The sequence below is a fragment of the Rattus rattus genome, chromosome 2, assembly GCF_011064425.1.
Source record: "Rattus rattus isolate New Zealand chromosome 2, Rrattus_CSIRO_v1, whole genome shotgun sequence".
Lineage (NCBI taxonomy): Eukaryota > Metazoa > Chordata > Mammalia > Rodentia > Muridae > Rattus > Rattus rattus.
Window position 1 is genome coordinate 102,970,794 of NC_046155.1, and position 21,494 is coordinate 102,992,287.

General features: G+C 35.5%; 1 protein-coding gene and 2 pseudogenes across 1 annotated transcript in view; 2 read left to right on the forward strand and 1 right to left on the reverse strand.

Moving 5' to 3' along the window:
* Positions 1-6,284, forward strand: part of LOC116893168 (olfactory receptor 51F1-like) — a 13,398-nt gene extending 7,114 nt beyond the window's left edge. Inside the window, exons 2-3 of the mRNA XM_032895079.1 lie at positions 2,556-2,587; positions 6,240-6,284. Coding sequence (XP_032750970.1) covers positions 2,556-2,587; positions 6,240-6,284 — 77 coding nt within the window. The remainder of the gene's footprint in view (positions 1-2,555; positions 2,588-6,239) is intronic.
* A 60-nt stretch (positions 6,285-6,344) lies between these two features.
* On the reverse strand, positions 6,345-7,286 carry LOC116893169 (annotated as a pseudogene).
* A 10,690-nt stretch (positions 7,287-17,976) lies between these two features.
* LOC116894072 lies at positions 17,977-18,933 on the forward strand (annotated as a pseudogene).
* The last annotated feature ends 2,561 nt before the right edge of the window (positions 18,934-21,494 follow it).

Consider the following 21,494-nt stretch of genomic DNA (forward strand, 5'->3'; position numbering starts at 1 on the left):
CACTGCCAGCCATAGACTTCAATTCTATCTCCCCTACTCTCCTCACATCTGATCAGCCTGCCTGGTTCTCCTCACCATCCCCTCTCCCTCCCATACCCTCCATCCATCCACCTCTGAAACCTACTTTTATTTTTTTCTTCTGAGAAATATTCATCCTCCCTTGTGCCCGCCTTGTTATTTGGCTTCTTTGAGTCTGTGGATTACATCATGGTTATCCCGTAGTCTATGGCATGTACTTTGGGGTCTGGGTTACCTCACTTAGGATGAGTTTCTAGTTCCATCCATTTACCTGCAAAAGTCATGATGTGTTTGATTTTAATAGCTGAGTAATATTTTGCTGGGTAAATGGACCACATTTTCTCTTTCTGTTCTTCAGCTGAGGGACATCTAGCTTGTTTCTAATTTCTATTACAAATGAAGCTACTATGAACATAGTTGATCAAATATGTGTGATCATGGAGGATATTTTGCCCAGAACAGGTATAACTGGTTCTTGATGTCGAGATAGTCTTCATTTTCTGAAAAACCACTAAAATGATTTCCAGAGTCCTTCTACAAGTTTGCAATCCCACTAGCAATGGAGAAGTGTTCTTGCTCCACGTCCTTGCCAGTATGTGTTGTCCTTTGAGTTTTTTATGTCTGTCATTCTGATGGATGTAAGATGGAATCTTATAGTCATTTTGATTTGCATTCTTAGATGACTACCAACTTTGAAAGTTAATAAGTGTTTCCTGGCCATTAGAAATTCCTCTGTCGATAATATTCTATTTAGCTCTGTACCCATTTTTAATTGGGTTATTTGGGGTGTTCATGTCTAACTTCTTGAGTTCTTTAAATATTTTGAATATTAGCCTCCTGTTAGATGTAGGGTTGGTGAGATCTTTTCCCAATCTGTAAATTGTCATTTTGCCCTGTTGACAGTGTCCTTTGCATACATAAGCTTTCCAGTTTCATTTATTAGTTGCTGATCTTAGTGCCTGAGCTGTGGTTTTTCTGTTTAGGAAGTTGTCCCATGTTCCAATGAGTTCAAGGCTATTTCCCAATTTCTTTTCTATTATATTTAGCATATCTGGTTTTATGTTGAGATCTCTGTTTCAAATGGACTTAAATTTTGTTCAGGGTGTTAAATATGGATCTATTTGCACTCTTTTAAAACCGACATCTCGGTAGACCAGCACCATTTGTTGGAGATGCTCTCCTTGTTCTATGATATGATTTTGGCTTTTTTGTCAAGCCTCAAGTATCCATAGATGTGTGGGCTTATTTATATGTCTTCTATTTGATTCCATTCGTCAACCTGTCTGTTTTTATACCAATACCATCTACTTTGTATCACTATTGCTCTGTAGTAAGCTGGAGGTTACGGATAGTGATTCCTCCTTTTGTTATAGAGGACTGTTTTATTCTGTTTTTTTTTTCTTTTTTTGTGGGAGGGGGTTGTTTAGTTTAGTTTTATTTTGTCTTTTCCTTATAAAGTTGAGAGTTGGTCTTTCATGGTCTGTAAAGAATTGTGTTTGAATTTTTATGGGAATTGCATTGAATCTGTAGATTGCTTTTGGTTAAATGACCATGTTCACTTTGTTGATTCTATCAATTAATTTTTGAATAGCTTTTCAAGACTGGGATCCAAATCAGGAGCTTGCCCTTGATTTCTCTTACGATATCTCCAGATATGAGGGAGTCCCCTCTGCTCTCTGTCCCTAACACAGTTTGAATTTTCTTGACCTTGGAGAAATAAAACTTACCCAACTTCAAACCAAAAGGTAATTTTTATCAAGTCAGTCAATGGAATATGAAGCCATTGTAAAGCACTTAACATTTCTTTTCTAAAATTGGTTTTTACAGATTTATTATATTTAAAAAATTCCTTTAAATTTTTTGCTTTCTTGTTTTGGAATACCCCAAAGAGTTATAATTTAAAAATACTGTGTTATTCTTCCCTGAATAAAACCACATATTTCATGCTTTTCATTTTTAAGACACAGTACACCCTCCTTTTGTTTTCTTTCTTTTTTACTTCAAAAGTGTTTTTAATTATATAATAAAATTACAATTTTCTTTCCCCCTTTTCTTTTCTCTCCTCAGCCCCTGGAATCTCTTCATACTCTCTCCCATTCCTTCTGTTTGGCCTTTGCAGCAGTCTGTGTTCAGACATGCTGGCATTGAAATTGCTGTGCAGACAGTTTCCTGTTTCTACCTCATGAGTGGGAGTACTGCTCTAAATTTTGTTTCCATATCCCCTCCTATGGATATTTTCCCCCTTTTAAGAAGGAGTGGGAGCATCTTCATTTTGGTCATCCTTCTTCTTGAGCTTCCTGGGGTCTGTGGATTGCACCTTGGGTAATTCAAGCTTTTTGGCTAATATCCACTTATCAATGAGTGCATACCAATTGTGTTTTTCTGTGATTGAGTAACCTCACTCAGGATCATATTTTCTAGTTCATTCCATTTGCCTATGAATTTCATGAAGTCATTGTTTTTGATAGCTGAGTAGTACTCCATTTTGTAGATGTACCACATTTTTTGAATCCATTCCTCTGTTGAAGGGCATCTAGGTTCTTTTCAGCTTCTGGTTATTATAAATAAGGCTGTTATGAACATAGTGGAGCATGTGTCTTTGTTGTATGTTGGAGCATCTTTTGAGTATATGCCCAAGAGAGGTATAGCTGGGTCTTCAGGTAGTGTAATGTCCAATTTTTCTGAGGAACCTCCAGACTAATTTCCAGAGTGGTTGCACCAGTTTTCAATCCCACCAACAATGGAGGAGTGTTCGTCTTTCTCCACATCCTTGCAGCATCTGCTGTCACCTGAGTTTTTTTATCTTAGTGGTTCTGATTGGTGTGAGGTGGAATCTCAGGGTTGTTTTGTTTTGCATTTCCCTGATGACTAAGGATGTTAAACATTTCTTTAGATGCTTTTTGGCCATTTGATAATCCTCAGCTGAGAATGTTTTGTTTAGCTCTATACTCCATTTTTTTTAATAGGGTGATTTGGCTCTCTGGAGTCTAACTTCTTGAGTTCTTTGTATATTTTGGATATTAGCCCTCTAGCAGATGTAGAATTGGTAAAGATCTTTTCCCAATCTGTTGGTTGCCATTTTGTCCTAATGACAGTGTCTTTTGCTTTACAAAAGCTTTGCTGTTTTATGAGGTCCCATTTGTTGATTCTTGATCTTAGAGCATAAACCATTGGTGTTTTGTTCAGGAAATTTTCCCCAGTGCCCATATGTTCGAGACTCTTCCCCACTTTTTCTTCTATTAGTTTGAGTGTATCTGGTTTGATGTGAAGGTCCTTGATCCACTTGGACTTAAGCTTTGTACATGGTGATAAGAATGGATTGATTTGCATTCTTCTACATGGTGACCTCCAGTTGAACCAGCACCAATTGTTAAAAATGCCATCTTTCTTCTACTGGATGGTTTTAGCTACTTTGTCAAAGATCAAGTGGCTATAGTTGTGTGGGTTTATTTCTGGGTCTTCAATTCTGTTCCACTGATCTACCTGCCTGTCTCTGTACCAATACCACATAGTTTTTATGACTATTGCTCTGTGATATTGCTTGAAGTCAGGGATGGTGATTCCCCCAGAAGTTCTTTTATTGTTGAGAATAGTTTTCGCTATCCTGGGTTTTTTGTTATTCCAAATGAATTTGCAAATTGCTCATTCTATCTCTATAAAGAATAGAGTAGGAATTTTAATGGGGATTGCATTGAATGTCTAGATTGCTTTTGGCAAAATGGCCATCTTTACTATATTAATCCTGCCAATCAATGAGCATGGGAGATTTTTCCATCTTCTGAGATCTTCCTCAATTTATTTCTTCAGAGATTTGAAGTTCTTGTCATACAGATCTTTCACTTGCTTGGTTAAAGTCACACCAAGATATTTTATGTTCTTTGGGACTTAATTTCTTTCTTAGCCTGTTTGTCCTTTGAGTAGAGGAAGGCTATGGATTTGTTTGAGTTAATTTTATACCCCAACATTTTGCTGAAGTTGTTTATCAGGTTAAGTAGTTCTCTGGTGAATTTTTGGGTCGCTTAAGTACACTATCATATCATCTGCAAATAGTGATATTTTGATTTCTTCCCTTCCAATTTGTATCCCTTTGACCTCCTTTTGCTGTCTGATTGCTCTGACTAGGACTCGAGTACTATATTGAATAATTAGGGAGAGAGTGGGCAGTCTTGACTAGTCCCTGATTTTAGTGGGATTGCTTCAAGTTTCTCTGTACACAACCACATTAGGTTAATGTGCTAGAGAGGATCAAGCCCATGCTCTACATGTCACACAGTGCAATAACAAGTGAGAAATATCTACAGACCCCTTTGTATATGTTTTTACAGAATATTTCTACTATTATTTTTGCTAGTTTCCTTTGCAAATATGGATTACAATTGTTAACCATCAATGACTACTTTTTAAAGGAGAAACATAGGGAAAAGATAATTAGGAATCATTATAATTGAAATTTTGTAATGGCTTAAAAAATTCATTATTGATACTTTTATAATTGACAGAGACATCTGAAGCTTCTTATCATGGTTTTTCAGTGAGGTATAAATGTATTTCAATGTATATCATTTTGTCTACCATATGAAAAATTAATTTGCTAAAAGTATATAAAATTAAAAAAACACGGTGTAGAATGTATTCTTCTGTAGATATTTAGCAAATACCTGTTTATTTGAGACAGAATAATATGAAGGTTGCAAAACACCTAAAATAATTTGTAAAGAATATTAGTTATGTAAATTTTAACACTAAATTTAGCCATAAACTTGGGTAGTTCTCTATTCTTGCTTTTTATAGTGTATACATGTTAGGCAAACCTTACAAAATAGAAGTAGTTAAATTCATGGGTTTTTGTTTTGATTTCAAGTTTGGTGTACATGTTTAGTGTTTAGTAACAAACACTATTAATCAATCACTTTAACTGCTCTTATATTCATTCACTGTCCCTAGGTTAGACTACTAGTGTTTGATCATTTATTGTCTTACAACTAGTAAATCAAAGACAACTAAATAGAAAAGCAAACTGTGTCCCGGATAAATTATTGCAGACAACTAATGGGCAAACCAGATATTTCAAATCAAGTGTATTAAACTAGTCTGATTTATTAGTTACCTAAAACTTTTAAGTTAGTTTCTCTGTTTTGGTGAATTACAGAATATTAAATTTCTGTAGACAGTACATTTATTTCAAAATCAATAAAGATAGAATTCATCTAGCATATTTGAATTACTTATGTAATGCTGTCCAGAAGTATAAAATATTACACACACACACACACACACACACACAAGAAAATTTTTTGCTTGGAGTAAAAGTATGGTAAAATAAAAGTTATAACTGGTTATATGAAAGTTATATCTCATGGTTATTCTATTTTACACTTTAATTTTAATAATTTTTCTGACAAACATATGTGAGAAACAATGTCTACTGACTAATGAAAGAGGGAAATATAGATTAGAAGTTTATTTAATATGGGTATCATTATATAAATGATTTTGAAACATGGTTCATGTAACCATGGCTAGCTTTTAAAATACTACGTTGTGAGAGTGACCTTGGGATCTTCATCCTCCTGACTTCTCCTCCTGAGTGCAGAGATAATATGTGTGAGCCATCATGCTTTGCTGTATTATTTAATCAAGATTTTTGAGAATAATTTTAAGCTTTGAATCTAAGGCATTATCAGATGTAAGCTTTGCTCTTACAACAGCAGCTGATTGTTTCCAAAGCCAATGTGCATAAGTATTTAGTTTCAAGTAATCTGTCTTTATCGATCAGGTGGGCACATTCATTTTGGTTGAAGGGAGGCATGACTCCCCTGCAGTTTTCAGTGGATTTAGAAGTCTAATATTATAGCACTGATGGGGGGCACATAGCCCAAAGTGGGGTGGAAAATGTGCCAGAGATATACAAAGGGAAGAATAATATTAGAATCTCAGAGCAGCATGTGGAAGGATAGGAGTGAATTGAGGGAGAAATTGATAATCAAAGAATGACAGAGGAACAGACAAACGGGAAGCAGTATCATAGAGGTAATGAAGTAGAGAATGCTGTGATAACTAAGTAACTGAATTTCTAATAATGTCCCAGAAATGTGTGAAAAGACTGGTATTGCTGATTAGGTAAAAGTAGGGATATATTGTATTTTTACATTGACATCTCAATATTAAATTTTAAACCAAGAAATTTGAAAAACTGATTTTTTGCATTGGTAAACATGTAGAAAATTGATGGTGAAGAATTAACTTACAACATAAGCCACTATTGATTCATTCTGCTTGATTTTCTGACGTCACTGATTAGATTTCCTTGAGCTTGAACATCTTTATCAGCATTGTTTCTGACACAGTTTCTCTAGAATCACGTTTCTGATCTGTTGGCTCTTCACACAGTATATGATAGGATTCATAACAGGAGGCACAAGCAAGAAAATGTCAGCCATGAGAATTTTAGATAGAGGGGAACTGCGGCTAGCAAAATGATAAATAACAGCAAGGGAGATGACAGGGACATAGAAAATGAGCACAGCACAGATGTGGGAGACACAAGTACTGAGGACCTTGAGCCTTTCCCTTTGGGATGCAATGCCCAACACTGCTCTCAGGATGAGTACATGTGACATGAATATAAATATTATGTCAAGGATGCCTGTGAGAGCCACAAATAAACCATAGATGACATTGAAGCTGTTGTCTGAGCAGGCCAACTTCATGACATCCTGATGGAGGCAATAGGAATGTGACAAGAGATTCTTCTTGCAGTATCTTAGATGCTTTAGAGTTACAGGGAAAGGCAGGATCAACAGCACATTCTTGAGAGAAAAGGCAAGTCCGATTTGAAGGACCCTGGCACTGGTAAGGATGGAAGTGTATCTCAGAGGGTTACAGATGGCAACAAAGCGATCAAAGGACATAATGAGAAGCACAGATGACTCCATAGCTGGGAATTCATGAATAAAAAACTTCTGGGCAAAACACACATTTGGGGAAATGTCTGAAGACCTGAAGAGGAAAACCTTAAGCATGGTAGGAAGAGAGGAAATGGACAGTCCTAAGTCAGAGAGAGCTAACATGGATAAGAAATAATACATGGGTTCATGCAGAGAAGGCTCTGATTTTATGAAAAAGAGGATAATGCAGTTGCCCAGGATGGCAACCGTGTAGAGGAGACATATGGGAATGAAGATCCAAATGCGGGCCGATTCCATCCCTGGGAACCCAGCCAAATAGAAAGTAGACACTTCAGTAACTTAGATATTAAGAACAGACATACTAGCATGTGTGGATTCAAGATGAATGTCTCCACAAAGGTGTATTTTGTGCTGAAAGTAGAGTTGCTTAAACGCCTGACTTTTTCCTGTTGAAATCTTTAAGGTGCTCTCAAACCAAGAGAGATAAAAATTTTTCTTAGAAATGCAGCTAACATGGAGAAAAACAGATCAGAGATAACCGTAGTAGTTCCTATCAATACACAAATGTGCAGTACATGGCAATATCTTTATCAAAGCATAGCATGGCCTATGAATATCTAAATCTTAATGGTTACTGGTCTCAAGAGGAACACTCTGAATTTTTTCTGGTTGGAGCTTGTTGCTTCTCTCTGGTCTTTTGTCTTCCTTCCCTGTTATTGGTCTTGTTTGCCAGTATCTGGATTAGCACATTCTCTACAAAATGGATATTCTGGACATTGATAAGCAATACTCAGTTGAAGATGTGCAAGTCATTTTTATTGTAAATCCATTTAACTGTACTACTTTTATCATGTTAAACATGTTTAAATGAACTACCTCTCATACTATTTTTGATATTGTCAATCATTATCACATTAAATATTCTCTTGAAATATCTACTTAGTAGAATGTTCTTAGTTATTTCAATTTAACTCTATTAGATAGATTCATAGGTATATGCAGATGTATACATATTTATACATATATATGTATAGTTCTTTTAATATATTTGTGAAGATTAATTGGATAAAATAGTTTCATTGCAACATTACAGTTCATGTTTTTAATGTAACTCCCCATTCATTCATGTTGAATTTCTTGTTTCATTTTAAAATTCATTTTGAAATTTTTGGCATTATAGTACAGTTAGCAACATATTAACATAATATATATATATGTATATATATTATCACTTTCCTCCCTCTTCACCTTCATTTATCCCTGATTTCTTTATCCCTGATTTCTTTATATATGATTTCTTTTAAAAACACAAGAATATTATGAGAACTTGCTTCATTTTTATCCCAGGTGTGGGATATGGCCTGCTTTAGATTAGTATGAGTGTGATTTTACCAGCTCCAGGTAGTTTCTGTGATTTGTAACATTTGGAATTCTGGGGACGGTTCAGAGCATTTAGAGATGCTCAGGCCCTGAGAGGTAGGATGGGTTGATGATTTGTTGATTTTGGCTTTTGTTAGTAGTGGTTGGTTAAGTAGTTGTGGGCAAAGAAAAAACATCAAGAAAAAGAAATTAGATATCCTGATGGGAAAGATCTAACTTGCCCCAAGGAACTTGACACCCCTAATTAGCAGGAGGTAGCCCAATGGTAGTATCACCTCCTTTCCTTTTTTAAACGGAAATTAAAGAAATTTAATTTTTAAAGTCATTTTTAAAGAAATTAAACGCTTTATTTATTTATTTTTAATTAATGTATTTATTTACATTTCAAATGGTTTTCCTCTTCCCAGTTTCCTCTTCACAAACCTCCCATCCCTTTCCCCTTATCCTCCAGCCATTTGCCTCTATGAGGGTGCTTCTAGAACCACTGCTCACCCACTCCTGCCTCCCCACTCTAGCATCCTCATAGTCTGTGTCATCAGCTTCCACAGGACCAAGGGCCTCCCCTCCTATAGATGCCAAATATGGCATATGTATCTCGAGCCATGGATCCCTCCATGGCTCCTCTTTGGTTGGTTTGTTTTTCTTCACTACCTACAGTTAGGGGGTTAAAAGGGTGGAAGAGGGTGAAAGAAAGTAGAACCCACAAAGTAGCAAAAGGCAGAGATACACAATGGCTTTCAATATTGGAATGGAGCACATTAGTTTCCACATGGTAACTGGAAGTGAAACCGCATAGTGATAACATATGTCTCACTACATTGTATCATGGATTTCAACTTAGGTTAGTTATTGTATTCTGGGTGGTATCATAATATCCCTTCAGGAATCAGCACTCATCCAATAATTTTATTTTAGCATTACATCTAGTCCATCCCTCTGTCAGACTAATGAATCTAGGTTTCAGGTGTTAAGCTCTAGAACTGTGGGTCATGTTGCATGGCTAAATGTGAGGACTGAAAAGAATGGCTATATCAAAAGATTTCTTAACACTCAATGGCCAAACTGTAATTCCAAATCAAATTCATAATGAATGCATAGGTGTTTCTGTGGTGCTTCCTGTGTTACAGCACGCGACTCCACTGCAGCCTTGGTTCTCAACCCTTAATACTCACACTTTGACCAAGCTTTCTGTCCTGCCACACAATGCCTACAGCACTCATGAGCTCAGCTAGGACTGGAGCTTTGCATTCTCATGTAATACCAAGTGCCATTTTATTTGTAGTAAAGATGTGATAAATTATTGATATGTTATTAAGTTTTAAAGAAAATAATTTTAGTTCCCACCATTCTCCATACTAAGTATAAAATGAATACACATATATGGAAGCTTATTTAAAGGGACACAAATGCTAAGAATACTCACTGTGGTTAATAAAGCTTAGGGTCATCTAGTTTTCTTTTTCACAATAGTATTTCCAAAACTTACCTTAAGTTGCTAAAGTTTCATTTTGTTATTTAAAATTATTCAGATAAGCTTTAAATGACCCTGGACTCATAGGCATGCAAAATAAGCATAGTACTTTACTAATAATAATGAGTAAATACTTTATTAATAATAAATTACAAAAGACTTTATAAACAATTTTTGGTATAGTTACAATTCTGCTACTGATTAAAGACAAAAGAAATTGTGTGTACTAATGAAGAACACTTAGTATAAAGCTTTGGCAGTACTGGAAGGCAATGGAAGATGATGGGACTCAAAGAAGAATATTATGTCAGTGATTGTGACATTTGAGGAGGCATTATGGATCTCAGCTTACTCTTTCTTTTTACCTCAGGACTGGCATGAGGTGACCAGGCCTCCAGCAGGCATTCCTGCCATGATGAGTTGGCTCAAAGCGACAGAGTCAAGTGAGCAGGACCCGACCACTGCATCCCTTCGCCAATGTAGGACTTTCTTCCTCTGTAATTGTATCTGAGGTAACTTGTTATGATGATGAAAATATGACTAGAAACTTTTGAAATACAGATAAAAATATCCAATAAATGAAGAAAATATGACTAAAATAAAAGAATCAGAAACAAAAACATGGAATTTTAAGCGTGTCTTATTTCTCTCATTACCTAGAACACTAGGAGACAGTCATTCGTTCAGAAGTGGCCTGAAACACCAGAGTGACTATTCAAATTTGAGAGTATTATATTGGGCAGTGAGAAAGTATTGATTATCTATCAACATGGAGAATATAAAACCATTTGTTGCACTCAGATTTTATCATCTGGCCAGGATAAATAGATGTCAAAAATGATAACAATGCAATAAAGTTGGCCCACTCACACGGGGACTTGGATACATGGAATAAATGAGTGAAAAGTTGTAAGTGAAACCAAGAAATGTTAGTTATAAAAAGAAATTGCGGCTATTCTGGATAATATAAAAAGTAGTTTTACATTGCTCATTATGCTGATATAATCTTTTGAAGATTTTAAGAGTACAAACACTGAGATTTGAATGCAAGGAATAGAACTTTTACTTTTAACAAGTCATTGACCTGTAACATGAAGTGAACTACTTTTCCTCACTAAGCTTCAATATCCATATCCATATATAAATAAAGACCAGGTTGTCTACCTCCATTTTATGATGATGTTGTATTAAAAAATGTTCAAAATGTTTGACAAGATATTTGAAATTGTACCCTGTTAAAAATTCACAATGATTATGCTTAATAAATTGCGTTATTGAAAAAAAGTAGTTTTAATTCATAACATGTATAAAAATGGTAAAGAGGCATGAAATAGAGTACTTTGCATTTGCATACACATGAACCATCAGAGTTCTAGAACAGGAAAATTATTTCAGAAAAAGTTCCAGCAGAATCAAGCACAGTGGCTGTGTTCTAAGGAGCTCGGGGTAGCTTACAGGATATGGAGAGATCACTCACTGTTTCCACCTGGAAATTCCAAATGAGATGAGAAGAGGTATACTGATGGAATTCTTCTGAAACCTTGGGTTCCAAGAGAGGGAAGAAAGAACCTGAAATAGAACTGACCACAGAAGAAGGAGTCTGACATATCATATTCTCTCTCTCTCTCTCTCTCTCTCTCTCCTCTCTCCTCTCTCTCTCCCCCTCCCTCCCTCTCTCCCTTGCCTCCCCCTCCTCCCTTCCTCTCTTTCTCTGAGTCAATCAAACATGTCACATTCTCCTTCCCTTCTATTTTGATCGTTTGATTTTATTGATTTTTCTAGTACCTTTTTATTTTAACTATGTGTGTATAAATGTGAACTATATTCAGTCCTTCCCAAAGGCATCCTGAAAAACTGATTCCTTGCTCTGCTTGTAATTGATTCTTATGGTGCAATTTTCACCAAGGTTAATATGGCATTTACTGTGACAAACTTCCACCCAGAAGTGCCACATGTGAAATGCCTATTCTTTATATACAAATCTGGATTTGTGGCTTTTAAATATTTCTAATAAACTAAACTAGATACAGAAAACCCCATTATGTTCAGAAAACCGATGTTTTTATAGTCATATAGATGTTCAGAAAACCGAATGTGTTTATAGTCATATGATTAGTGGCTTCCTGTTCTTAGAACTTCATGTTCACTTGTTCCTCACAATTCCTGCCTCTGTCAATAATGAGTTTATTGCTCTGTTAGTATGTTCAAAGTGTAGTCTCCCTCTCAGATTCTAGTATCACAGTTATCAGTTATCTGCTATCATCACTGTGAACAAACACCTTCAACACCCACCACCTACATCTGCTTCCAGATCTTTCCAGGGTTGCAAGTCACCCAACTTTGGGTCTCCTCTCCTTCTTACTGCTTTACAAAAAGTAAGTTTCCTCATGACATATTCTTCATAATTACTTGTGTACCTCTAACATTCCATGTGTACCTCTCCATCTCTCCATGCTCCTACGCCTAATTTTACTTATCCCCCACACCCCAAGTTTTCTATTTTACTGTTATTCATTGATGTGACATTTACTAAGTACCTGTATGAATGCTTCAATTCTTTCTGGACTCTCAAACTTCACAAGGGAGGGGCTTTCCCACCTAATCTAGGGTTGGCCATTTAATTGGTCCTCAAGTTTGCAAAATGAAATTCTACACCTTACTCATTTTAGGCCTCTTTCATTTTATTTGTCTGTCTGGTTGCTATGGATGTTCAGTAGACACAGTCTTATTTTTTTTCCTCAGTGTAACATTTTATTCAGATCATAGTCAACCTAGTTAAGAACAGCAGCAATGCCACAAAACATACCGTGTGATGCCATTATCTTCATGTTTTCCTGGATTCCCGTCTGCCTAAACCAGATTGTCAGTTAAACTTACTGTGAGCAAGTGACAATGCTCACTCTGATACATGGCCGCCAGATCATAACCAGGTTCTCATGGTCTTTTGTATGGTTGCATTTCATATTGTTAATATCACAGTAGGTGCTACACAGGGAGTGCTGCATCTGAAGAAATTCTACTTAGCATTTAGTAGGAATTCTTTCTTCTATGCCAATTTGCTATGCTCCAATCTTTCTCCTCATTTCTTGAGCTTTTGAACTCACAGAATGATTCTCCATCTTTTTGCTCAGTCTCAACCTGCCAGTTCTTTCCAACATTGAATCACTGTTAGAGGCCAGATAGGGCCAATGGTCCTTTAGGATCCTATGGATGAGAACAAGGAATACTGAACTTTTGTTCCATAAGTGCAGTTATGATTGTCTAGGCCAGCAAGGAACTGACACCAAGGTTCCTAATAATACTAAACTAATACTTCCCATTAATGATGTTAATAGTCTCATTGTTTGGGGGCTGTAAGCTATTGGAGCCCTCCTGACTCCAGCTTTTGAGTGTTTAATTTTCTTTGGTCCTCCTGGAATGTCCTGGAATAGACCCAGCCAGAACCACTGGTCCAGTTCAAACTATTTCTTCCTTGGTACAGATAATTTTATGAGAAGTTTCCCTATGATAAAATCATCAACTTTAATTTTTTCATTATCATTAGTTAAGAACCAACAAAGTATAAATAGTAAAATTCATTTCAACTTCTTAACTTTCATTCAAAGAGAGTTCTGCAATATTGTCCGGTGAGTAGGTTCTCACCAGGATCCTGGACACAAAAGCTCAGTAATCTGTGGCATGAAAGAGGGTATTAATTTTGAGGACTGTGCTTTAGTGCATTTAGTTCATCATAATCTTACTATATACAGAACTTTTCTTAGGACAATGTATAGAAGAATTCACACTCTAGATTTTGCCAGGAGTATATTAAAAGATTTATTTTGATTGAAAAGGACAAAATCTAAAACTGCACTGATGAGCATTACTTTGAACACACACACAGACACACAGACACACAGACACACACACACATAATATATATATTCTGGAAATCTTGGTAGATATGAGAAAGAAAAAAGAAACATTTTGCTTCTGTGTTCCACAGAAATGTTTGCATCTATATGTCAGATAGTAAGCACACCACATATTTTCTGATGATATTACAGGTTAAGTAAGAAGATCTTAACACAATGTCCATACCTAGAAAGCATAACATTTATAGCTATATTAACATGTGATTGTAAAATTAAGCAAGATGATTTATATAGGAATAGGAATACAAATAGCAACACCCCTTACAGTATCCCTGCACAAACTGCCAGTGGAAATGTGGAAATCAGTAGGAAGATTGATAATTATATTCCAGCTCTTTCATTTTTGTATGATTTCTCCATTTTAAGAATTATGTTAAATGAGTTCAGCAGACATTTTAAAATCTTAAGATAAAAATATGTTATTATAATACCATATATGAATTTTATAGTATTATAATGAAATGGACTACGAGTCAGTTGGCCCATAGAGATCAGCAAGCAAATTTATATACAATAACTAACAAGGGTAATCTCCATAGAAATGTTTTCCTGTGAATGTCAAACTGATGCTCTATAGTCCCACCTCACTGAGTTAGAGATCACCCCTACCAGATATAATAGGATATAAAATGTCTCCCCCAGGATCATGTGTCCAAGACCTGGTCTCCAGTTATTGGTGATACTTTGGAGGTAGAACGTGGTTGGATGAAGTCTGTCACTGGGATATTGTCCTTGCAGTGACTTCTATGGTCCCTTCCCACCTTTCCATCTCTGCTTTCCATACACCATTTAGGAAGATACTATTTTCCACCAGATGCTCATGCTATATTTCAGCTTCACTCAGGATCCTCAGCAGTAAAAAATGCTAAGCATGAACCAAATAAACCCTCCTCCTCTATGTTTTTTTTCCCTTCACTGTGATGGAACACTAGTGAGCACACAGCTTACCTGAGAATTAAACTCTATATTATTTTCCCCATGTTCTGATGCCCTGTGTTCTATTGATAGGTAGCTAACTCTACTAAAGATTATTTTCTTATCATATATTCTTGTGATTACAAAGAGCTAGAGTGCCTATTTCTTTCTCATTCTTCCCTTGGGTAACAGATAAATGAAAAAGTCCATCAGGTACTATGTACAAGACCAATTGGCTTGGCCAACAAGGCTTTGTAGCAACCAATCTGCCAAGGAAACAGACTGAGAAAATGTTTATAAAATAGTTTTCCTTAGTTATAAGGCTAACATTAAGTTAAGGCCTAGAGGCTGAACAGTAGGGCACTGTTGTATTAGGGTCCGTTACAACTCTTCCTCTCTAAGTGAAAAACTTTTGCTAAGGCCTTAATTCCACATTTGCTTTGATTTGTTCTCTGTATTTGCTTCATACAGTATATATCTTTGAGAACTAGGTGCAGTTGTATTTAAGTATGTACACAGTTTAAAAGAGTAGAGATATGAATGATGTCATGATTATGAATTATTCTCAGAGTCAAGTCATTCTTATATTTTATTCTTATTCTTTAATCAAAAAACACCAAACATCAAAATGCATAGAAGAAAAGTTTTTACATAAAGAATGTCTGAAGCAATGTATATGCTAATTGCCTTGATCTCATACCTTCTATATTAAAACATCACATCGTGCACCACAATTTTGTACACTTATAATCATCATGCTCTTTTGCTGAAGACACCATGTATCTGAGTCATAAAATATAGAAAAATCAATGAATGCTGATCTTAAAGTTTTACTCCCCCTGGCTAGTTTTCACAGAGATAGAAGATGCTAGGCACAATCTTACTCTTCTGTTCACCTTCTGAGCAAATCAATGACTAATTTGGCAAGCTATGGCCACTGATACAATAGTGGTTCAATGTTATGGGAGCAACTGACTGCTTTCTGATCATATATAAGGTCCTCTCCACTAGATAGAACTCATGCTTGGCAGCATTATTGGGGCCACGTAGTGTGGCTAGATATGCTATAGGTCCTACGGGAGAACACAAAATTTTTCTGCTAATTGTACATAATACTAAAATGATTCCTATTGATTAATGGTATACCTATTGATTAATACATTTATCATTTCCCATAAAAGAAGTTTCAACTTGCTGTGGATTGCAATCAATACAGTGACTCGTTTGTCAGCATTTAGAGATTAAGAGAAAATAAATCCTAATTATGACATCCAAGTAACCTCCTTCTTCACAGACCCAGGGATTATTACAGAGGAGGGTGTGGAAATAGCATTGAGCTAGAGGTGATGATGGATAAGAACAAGAAACACGTTTTTCAGGCAAATCAGTGCACATATGAACTCTCAGCGAATGTGACAGAATGCACAAGGAACAGTACATCTATATGGAGAGCCAACTGCTTACGAATGCTTTGGTTTCCTGTGTTTATCATTTAGGACTCCTGGGTACTAGAGTTCACTGGAGTTGGTAGCTAAAGCCTTCTGGGATTCAGTGATACTACCTCACATTTTTATGTATGCTGTTCGTTCTTTGATAGTTTCCCCAGAGTGAAAAATACCTTTTGTATATAATCCCATGGTTAATTCAAACTCTGTAAGAAGTCAATAGGTCACAGCATGATAGCCCGTTCTGTCTCTGAGTGGAAAGACATAGAACATTCCTGTTTCCATAAGGCCCTGGTAAGCTAGATAAGGATGCTCATTGTGCTGTCTTTGTTTATGTTTATTACCTACACATAACTATTCAAACAAGCTTATAGAATTTTCAAGTAATTATATATTCTATCATATCTTTGGAGGCCCTTGTAATATTTTCAATTTCATTGAATATTTTAATGATTACTCAGAATTGAAATTTATGAAATTACTGATTTAATATAAAAAAGAAAATCTCAAGAAAACGTGATTAAATCAAAGTAGATTACATGATATTTATTAGCATGAAATAAATTTACTGAAAACCATAATAGGTATACACATTTTTACTATTTGACTTTTAGCAATCCTATAAACTAATTATGTAATTTATTATTTTAATTGTATAAATCCTAAACATGCCGGTAAAATCATCTGCCTGTCTAACTGTATCTTCTACTTTGTCCTCAAGCCAAAGTTTATCTGTTTGGACACTACTGTAAAAAATCAAAATCTATTCTTCATAATTCCTTGAGAGAATTATAGGTATTGAGTGAAACTGTCCCTGAAAAGACATCCATCAGTCTACTACTTGGGACACTCTAGTATCAATAAAATTGCTTGACTTCATCTTTCTGAGATCCAATTGCTGTCCTGTGCTGAGCTCAATCACCTGGTATTTTCCAACTTTTATGTATAAACTGAATCCTCTCATTTATTATTTAAAATTCATGCCTGTTTATTATATCTATAATCACAGTTTATAAATTTGTATATTTATTTATAGTCTCCCTTTTGCAAAACACCCATCCTTTCATCAAACTCAATCTCTCTCTTTGCCTTAACTCCTAAGTTTCTAAAAAAGAAACAAACTATATCACTACCACAATATCTCCATCCATTCCTAATCCACCCTTTTTGATGGTGAGTTTCAGTTAGGGAGGGCACCTGCCTTTCCCAAGGTCAACAACTGCTCTGAACTGCATTTGAATGTTTCATACTTACTTGAGTTGGCTGCCCAAGCAGATCAACACTGTTGTCAAACACAGGGGGATACCGTGCTCCTATTTTTTATAGTTCTCTTAAAGCATTCAGATTTCTCATGGCTTAGAACATATAACTGTTCCCATAAATTTCTATAATATTCTGTCTTTGATATTTTCCTTTTAATAACACACTCTTTAGCTATTCACCCTTAAAGTGAGATCAAATTGATTGCTTTAGAATTCTATGTCTGAAGAGTCATACATGTAGGACCAATCCAGAGAAACAAAGTCTTTGTTTCTACTGCTCACTTTAAACCTACAAATTAAAAAGTAAATGTGCTCGTTTCTCTGTGTTCTAAGAAGTGCATGTCGCACATTGAAAGATTTTTATTTTTTGCATTTCTAGATATCACTATGAACAAAATCCTGTGGAACTTAAAAGTCTATAAATATAATAATAAATATATAAGCATATAAAATTATGTGATTATATTTTCTTGGTTTAACATTGTATATTCTAAATGTCTCTAATTTCAATTGGTAAATTAATATAGTTTAGTGTCTGAACAACAAAATTTATTTCCTAGAGTAGTTTTACTAATCAGAAAATGGTTTAAATATTTTTATAGCACTGCAATTATAACAAGAGTTCTGTTGTTACTTCTTAGGATGTGAGCACTCTAAAGGCAAATGGTACAAATGCAGGACAACAGGGAATTCCTAAGGAACTTCACATCGAAACTGGCAACCTTCTTGCTGACTGGCATTCCTGGCTTAGAGTCTGCTCATGGCTGGATCTCCATCCCTTTCTGTTGTCTTTATGCCACTGCCCTCTGGCAACAGCATGATCCTCTTTTATCATTGTGACCCAGCACAGTCTGCATGAACCTATGTATTTTCCTCTCTATGCTTTCTGCCACTGACCTGGGTTTGACTATTTCTACAATGTCAACCACCTTGAGAATCCTGTGGTTTCAAGCAAATGAGATCAGTCTAAATTTATGTATTGTTCAGATGTTTTTTCTGCATGGATTCACATGTATAGAATCTGGGGTGCTAGTGGCTATGGCCTTCGATCGTTATGTAGCAATTTGCAACCCTCTTAGATATACCATGATTCTTACTAATTCTAGAATCATTCAGATGGGTTTCCTAGTGCTGATGCGCACTCTACTATTAATAGTTCCCCTACTTTTGCTCCTTACACCTGTCTCTTTCTGTAAAAGGAAGGCCCTTTCCCACTCCTACTGTTATTATCCAGATGTGATTAAGTTAGCATGTTCAGACAGTCGGATCAATAACACCTGTGGACTAGTTTTTCTCATTCTGACCATAGGGGTAGATATTCCCTGCATTGTCTTGTCTTATGTACTGATCATTCGCTCTGTCCTCACTATTGCCTCCTCTGAAAAACAGCACAAAGCCTTCAGTACCTGTGTATCCCACATTGGAGCAGTTGCGGTTTTCTACATCCCGATGTTTAGCCTGTCTCTGGTTCATCGCTATGGTCGGTCAGCGCCCAAAATAGTCCACTCAATGATGGCCAATGTTTATCTTCTTTTACCCCCTGTGCTCAACCCCATCATTTATAGTGTGAAAACAAAACAAATCAGAAAAGCTGTGCTTAATTTGCTCTTTGCAAAATGAACACAGAATGCTCTTAACTTTTGAAAATTGTGGTGTGATTTTCATGCTCCAAAAGCAAATGTGGTTGGAGATTCCCCATTAGTTTGGGGGTTTTCAAGTTTTTAATTTATTTAGCAAGGTTTAATGAACATTTAGATGCTTCCTGTTTCCAATGTACTATACTTTTCATAAGTTTTACAGTCTAATCAAGGAAATGTAAAATGGGATGATGAAGAAATAAAACTATTGCTCAGTGTAACTGACATTTCCTGATAGTTTTGTACTAGGTTTTCTCAAATGTCTCACAAGACATATTCTCCCTATCCTTCAAAATAGCACAACAAAATGTGTAACCACAATATAATTAACATATAGACTATTGATTAAATGAAGGTCTGGAGACATTCATGCAATACATTTAACATGGATTAGAGTTGATATTTTGATGTATGATTCCCATATCCTAGACACTATGCTTTGTGTTACACAGTCTGCTAACTGTTTCCTACCCCAACTGTTATTATCCAGATGTGATAAAGTTAGCATGTTCAGGCACTCAAACCAATAACATCTGTGGACTAGTTTTTCTCATTCTGACCATAGGGGTAGATATTCCATGCATTGTCTTGTCTTATATACTGATTCATGGCAAGAAGTAAAGTGTGTATCACCATGAATTCATGCTTTAGTTGTAAATGTTTCATAGCTTTTTCAAAACTATTTAGCTTATTGTATACAGAGACAATACATTGTGCAAATGACAAGAATAAATGGTTCAGACAAGTAGTAGTCAAAAGAACATTTTGGAAACTAGCGATGTTTATTTCTTTATTTGATAAATGAAGTAGAACTCTTGGTCTAGAAGAGACCGTGAAGTAGAATGTAATAAATCTTAGAGCAAAAGTTGTTGCTTTGTTTCTTAATGACTTTTTAAAAATTTATATTATAATAGTTTATATAATGAACAATGGTTCATTAAGAATTTAATATAACATGTTATTGTTAGCACAGGAACATCAAAGCAAAATCAGCACACTGATCTACTTCAAAAAATTTCATGTCACATGAATGTATAAAATGACTTACTTGGTTCTTTAACCAACCAATCAACTAAGGTAAAGATTGATTGATGACCTTCTTCTGAAAAGTAATTTATACCAAACTAGGAAAAAGTAATTGCTTCCTAAAAAGTGAAACTATTTGGACTCAGAAGACAGCCAAAAGCTTAAACTTCCAGTGGCATAGTGGAAATTTGCAGATGTAAACAGCATGGTGATATATATGATGGATGTCATGTGCATATTACAAACACTGGGGCACCAGTTTGATGGAGTCAGTTCACATTAGCTTGCAAACCCATTTTGTATACTTTTTCGAACTATGGATTCCTCCAAGTGACAAATTTCTCCTTCAACATATTTGTTTCATCAGCACACATGTAATTATAGGTTATCATGTTTTTGCCTTTGCATAATATAATAAAAATAAAGCATTAATAAACAGACATATCTTTGTCTCAAAAATTTTTAAATGTGTACATGAAAGATGAATATGTATAAAAATTAAAATAATGCAGTTAATTTTATACACAGCCACTTTGCTGAATGTGTTTATCAGGTTTAGTAGTTCTCTGGTGGAACTTTTGGGATCACTTAAGGATACAATCATATTGCCTGAAAATAGTGTTATTTTGACTTCTTCCTTTCCAATCCTTTGATCTCCTTTTGTTGTCTGATTGCTCTGGCTAGGACTTCGAGAACTTTATTGAATAAGTAGGGAGAAAGGGGACAGTCTTGTCTAGTCACTGATTTTACTGGGGTTGCTTCCAGTTACTCTCCATTTAGTTTAATGTTAGCTACTGGTTTGCTGTATATGGCTATTACTATGTTTGGATATGGGCCTTGAATTCCTGTTCTTTCCAGGAATTTTATCATGAAGGGGTGTTGAATTTTGTCAAATGCTTTCTCAACATCTAATGAAATGATCATGTGGTTTTTATTTTTCAGTTTGTTTATATAGTGGATTACATTGATGGTTTTTCATATATTAAACCATCCCTGCATCCCTGGAATGAAGCCTACTTGATCATGATGGATGATTGTTTTGATGTGCACTTGGATTCGGTTTGCAAGGATTTAATTGAGTATTGTTGGATCAATATTCATAAGGGAAATTGGTCTGAAGTTCTCTTTCTTTGTTGGGTCTTTGTGTGGTTTAGGTATAAGAGTAATTGTGGCTTCATAGAAGGAATTTGGTAGTGCTCCATCTGTTTCAATTTTTTGGAATAGTTTGGATAGTATTGGTATGAGGTCTTCTATAAAGGTCTGATAGAATTCTGCACTAAACCCGTCTGGACCTGGGCTCTTTTTGGTTGGGAAACCTTTAATGATTGCTTCTATTTCTTTAGGAGTTATGGGGTTGTTTAAATGGTTTATTTGTTCCTGATTTAATTTCGGTACCTGGTTTCTGTCTAGGAAATTGCCAATTTCCTCCAGATTTTCAAGTTTTGTTGAATATAGGTTTCTGTATTAGGATGTGATGATTTTTTTTAATTTCCTCAAGCTCTGTTGTTATGTCTCCCT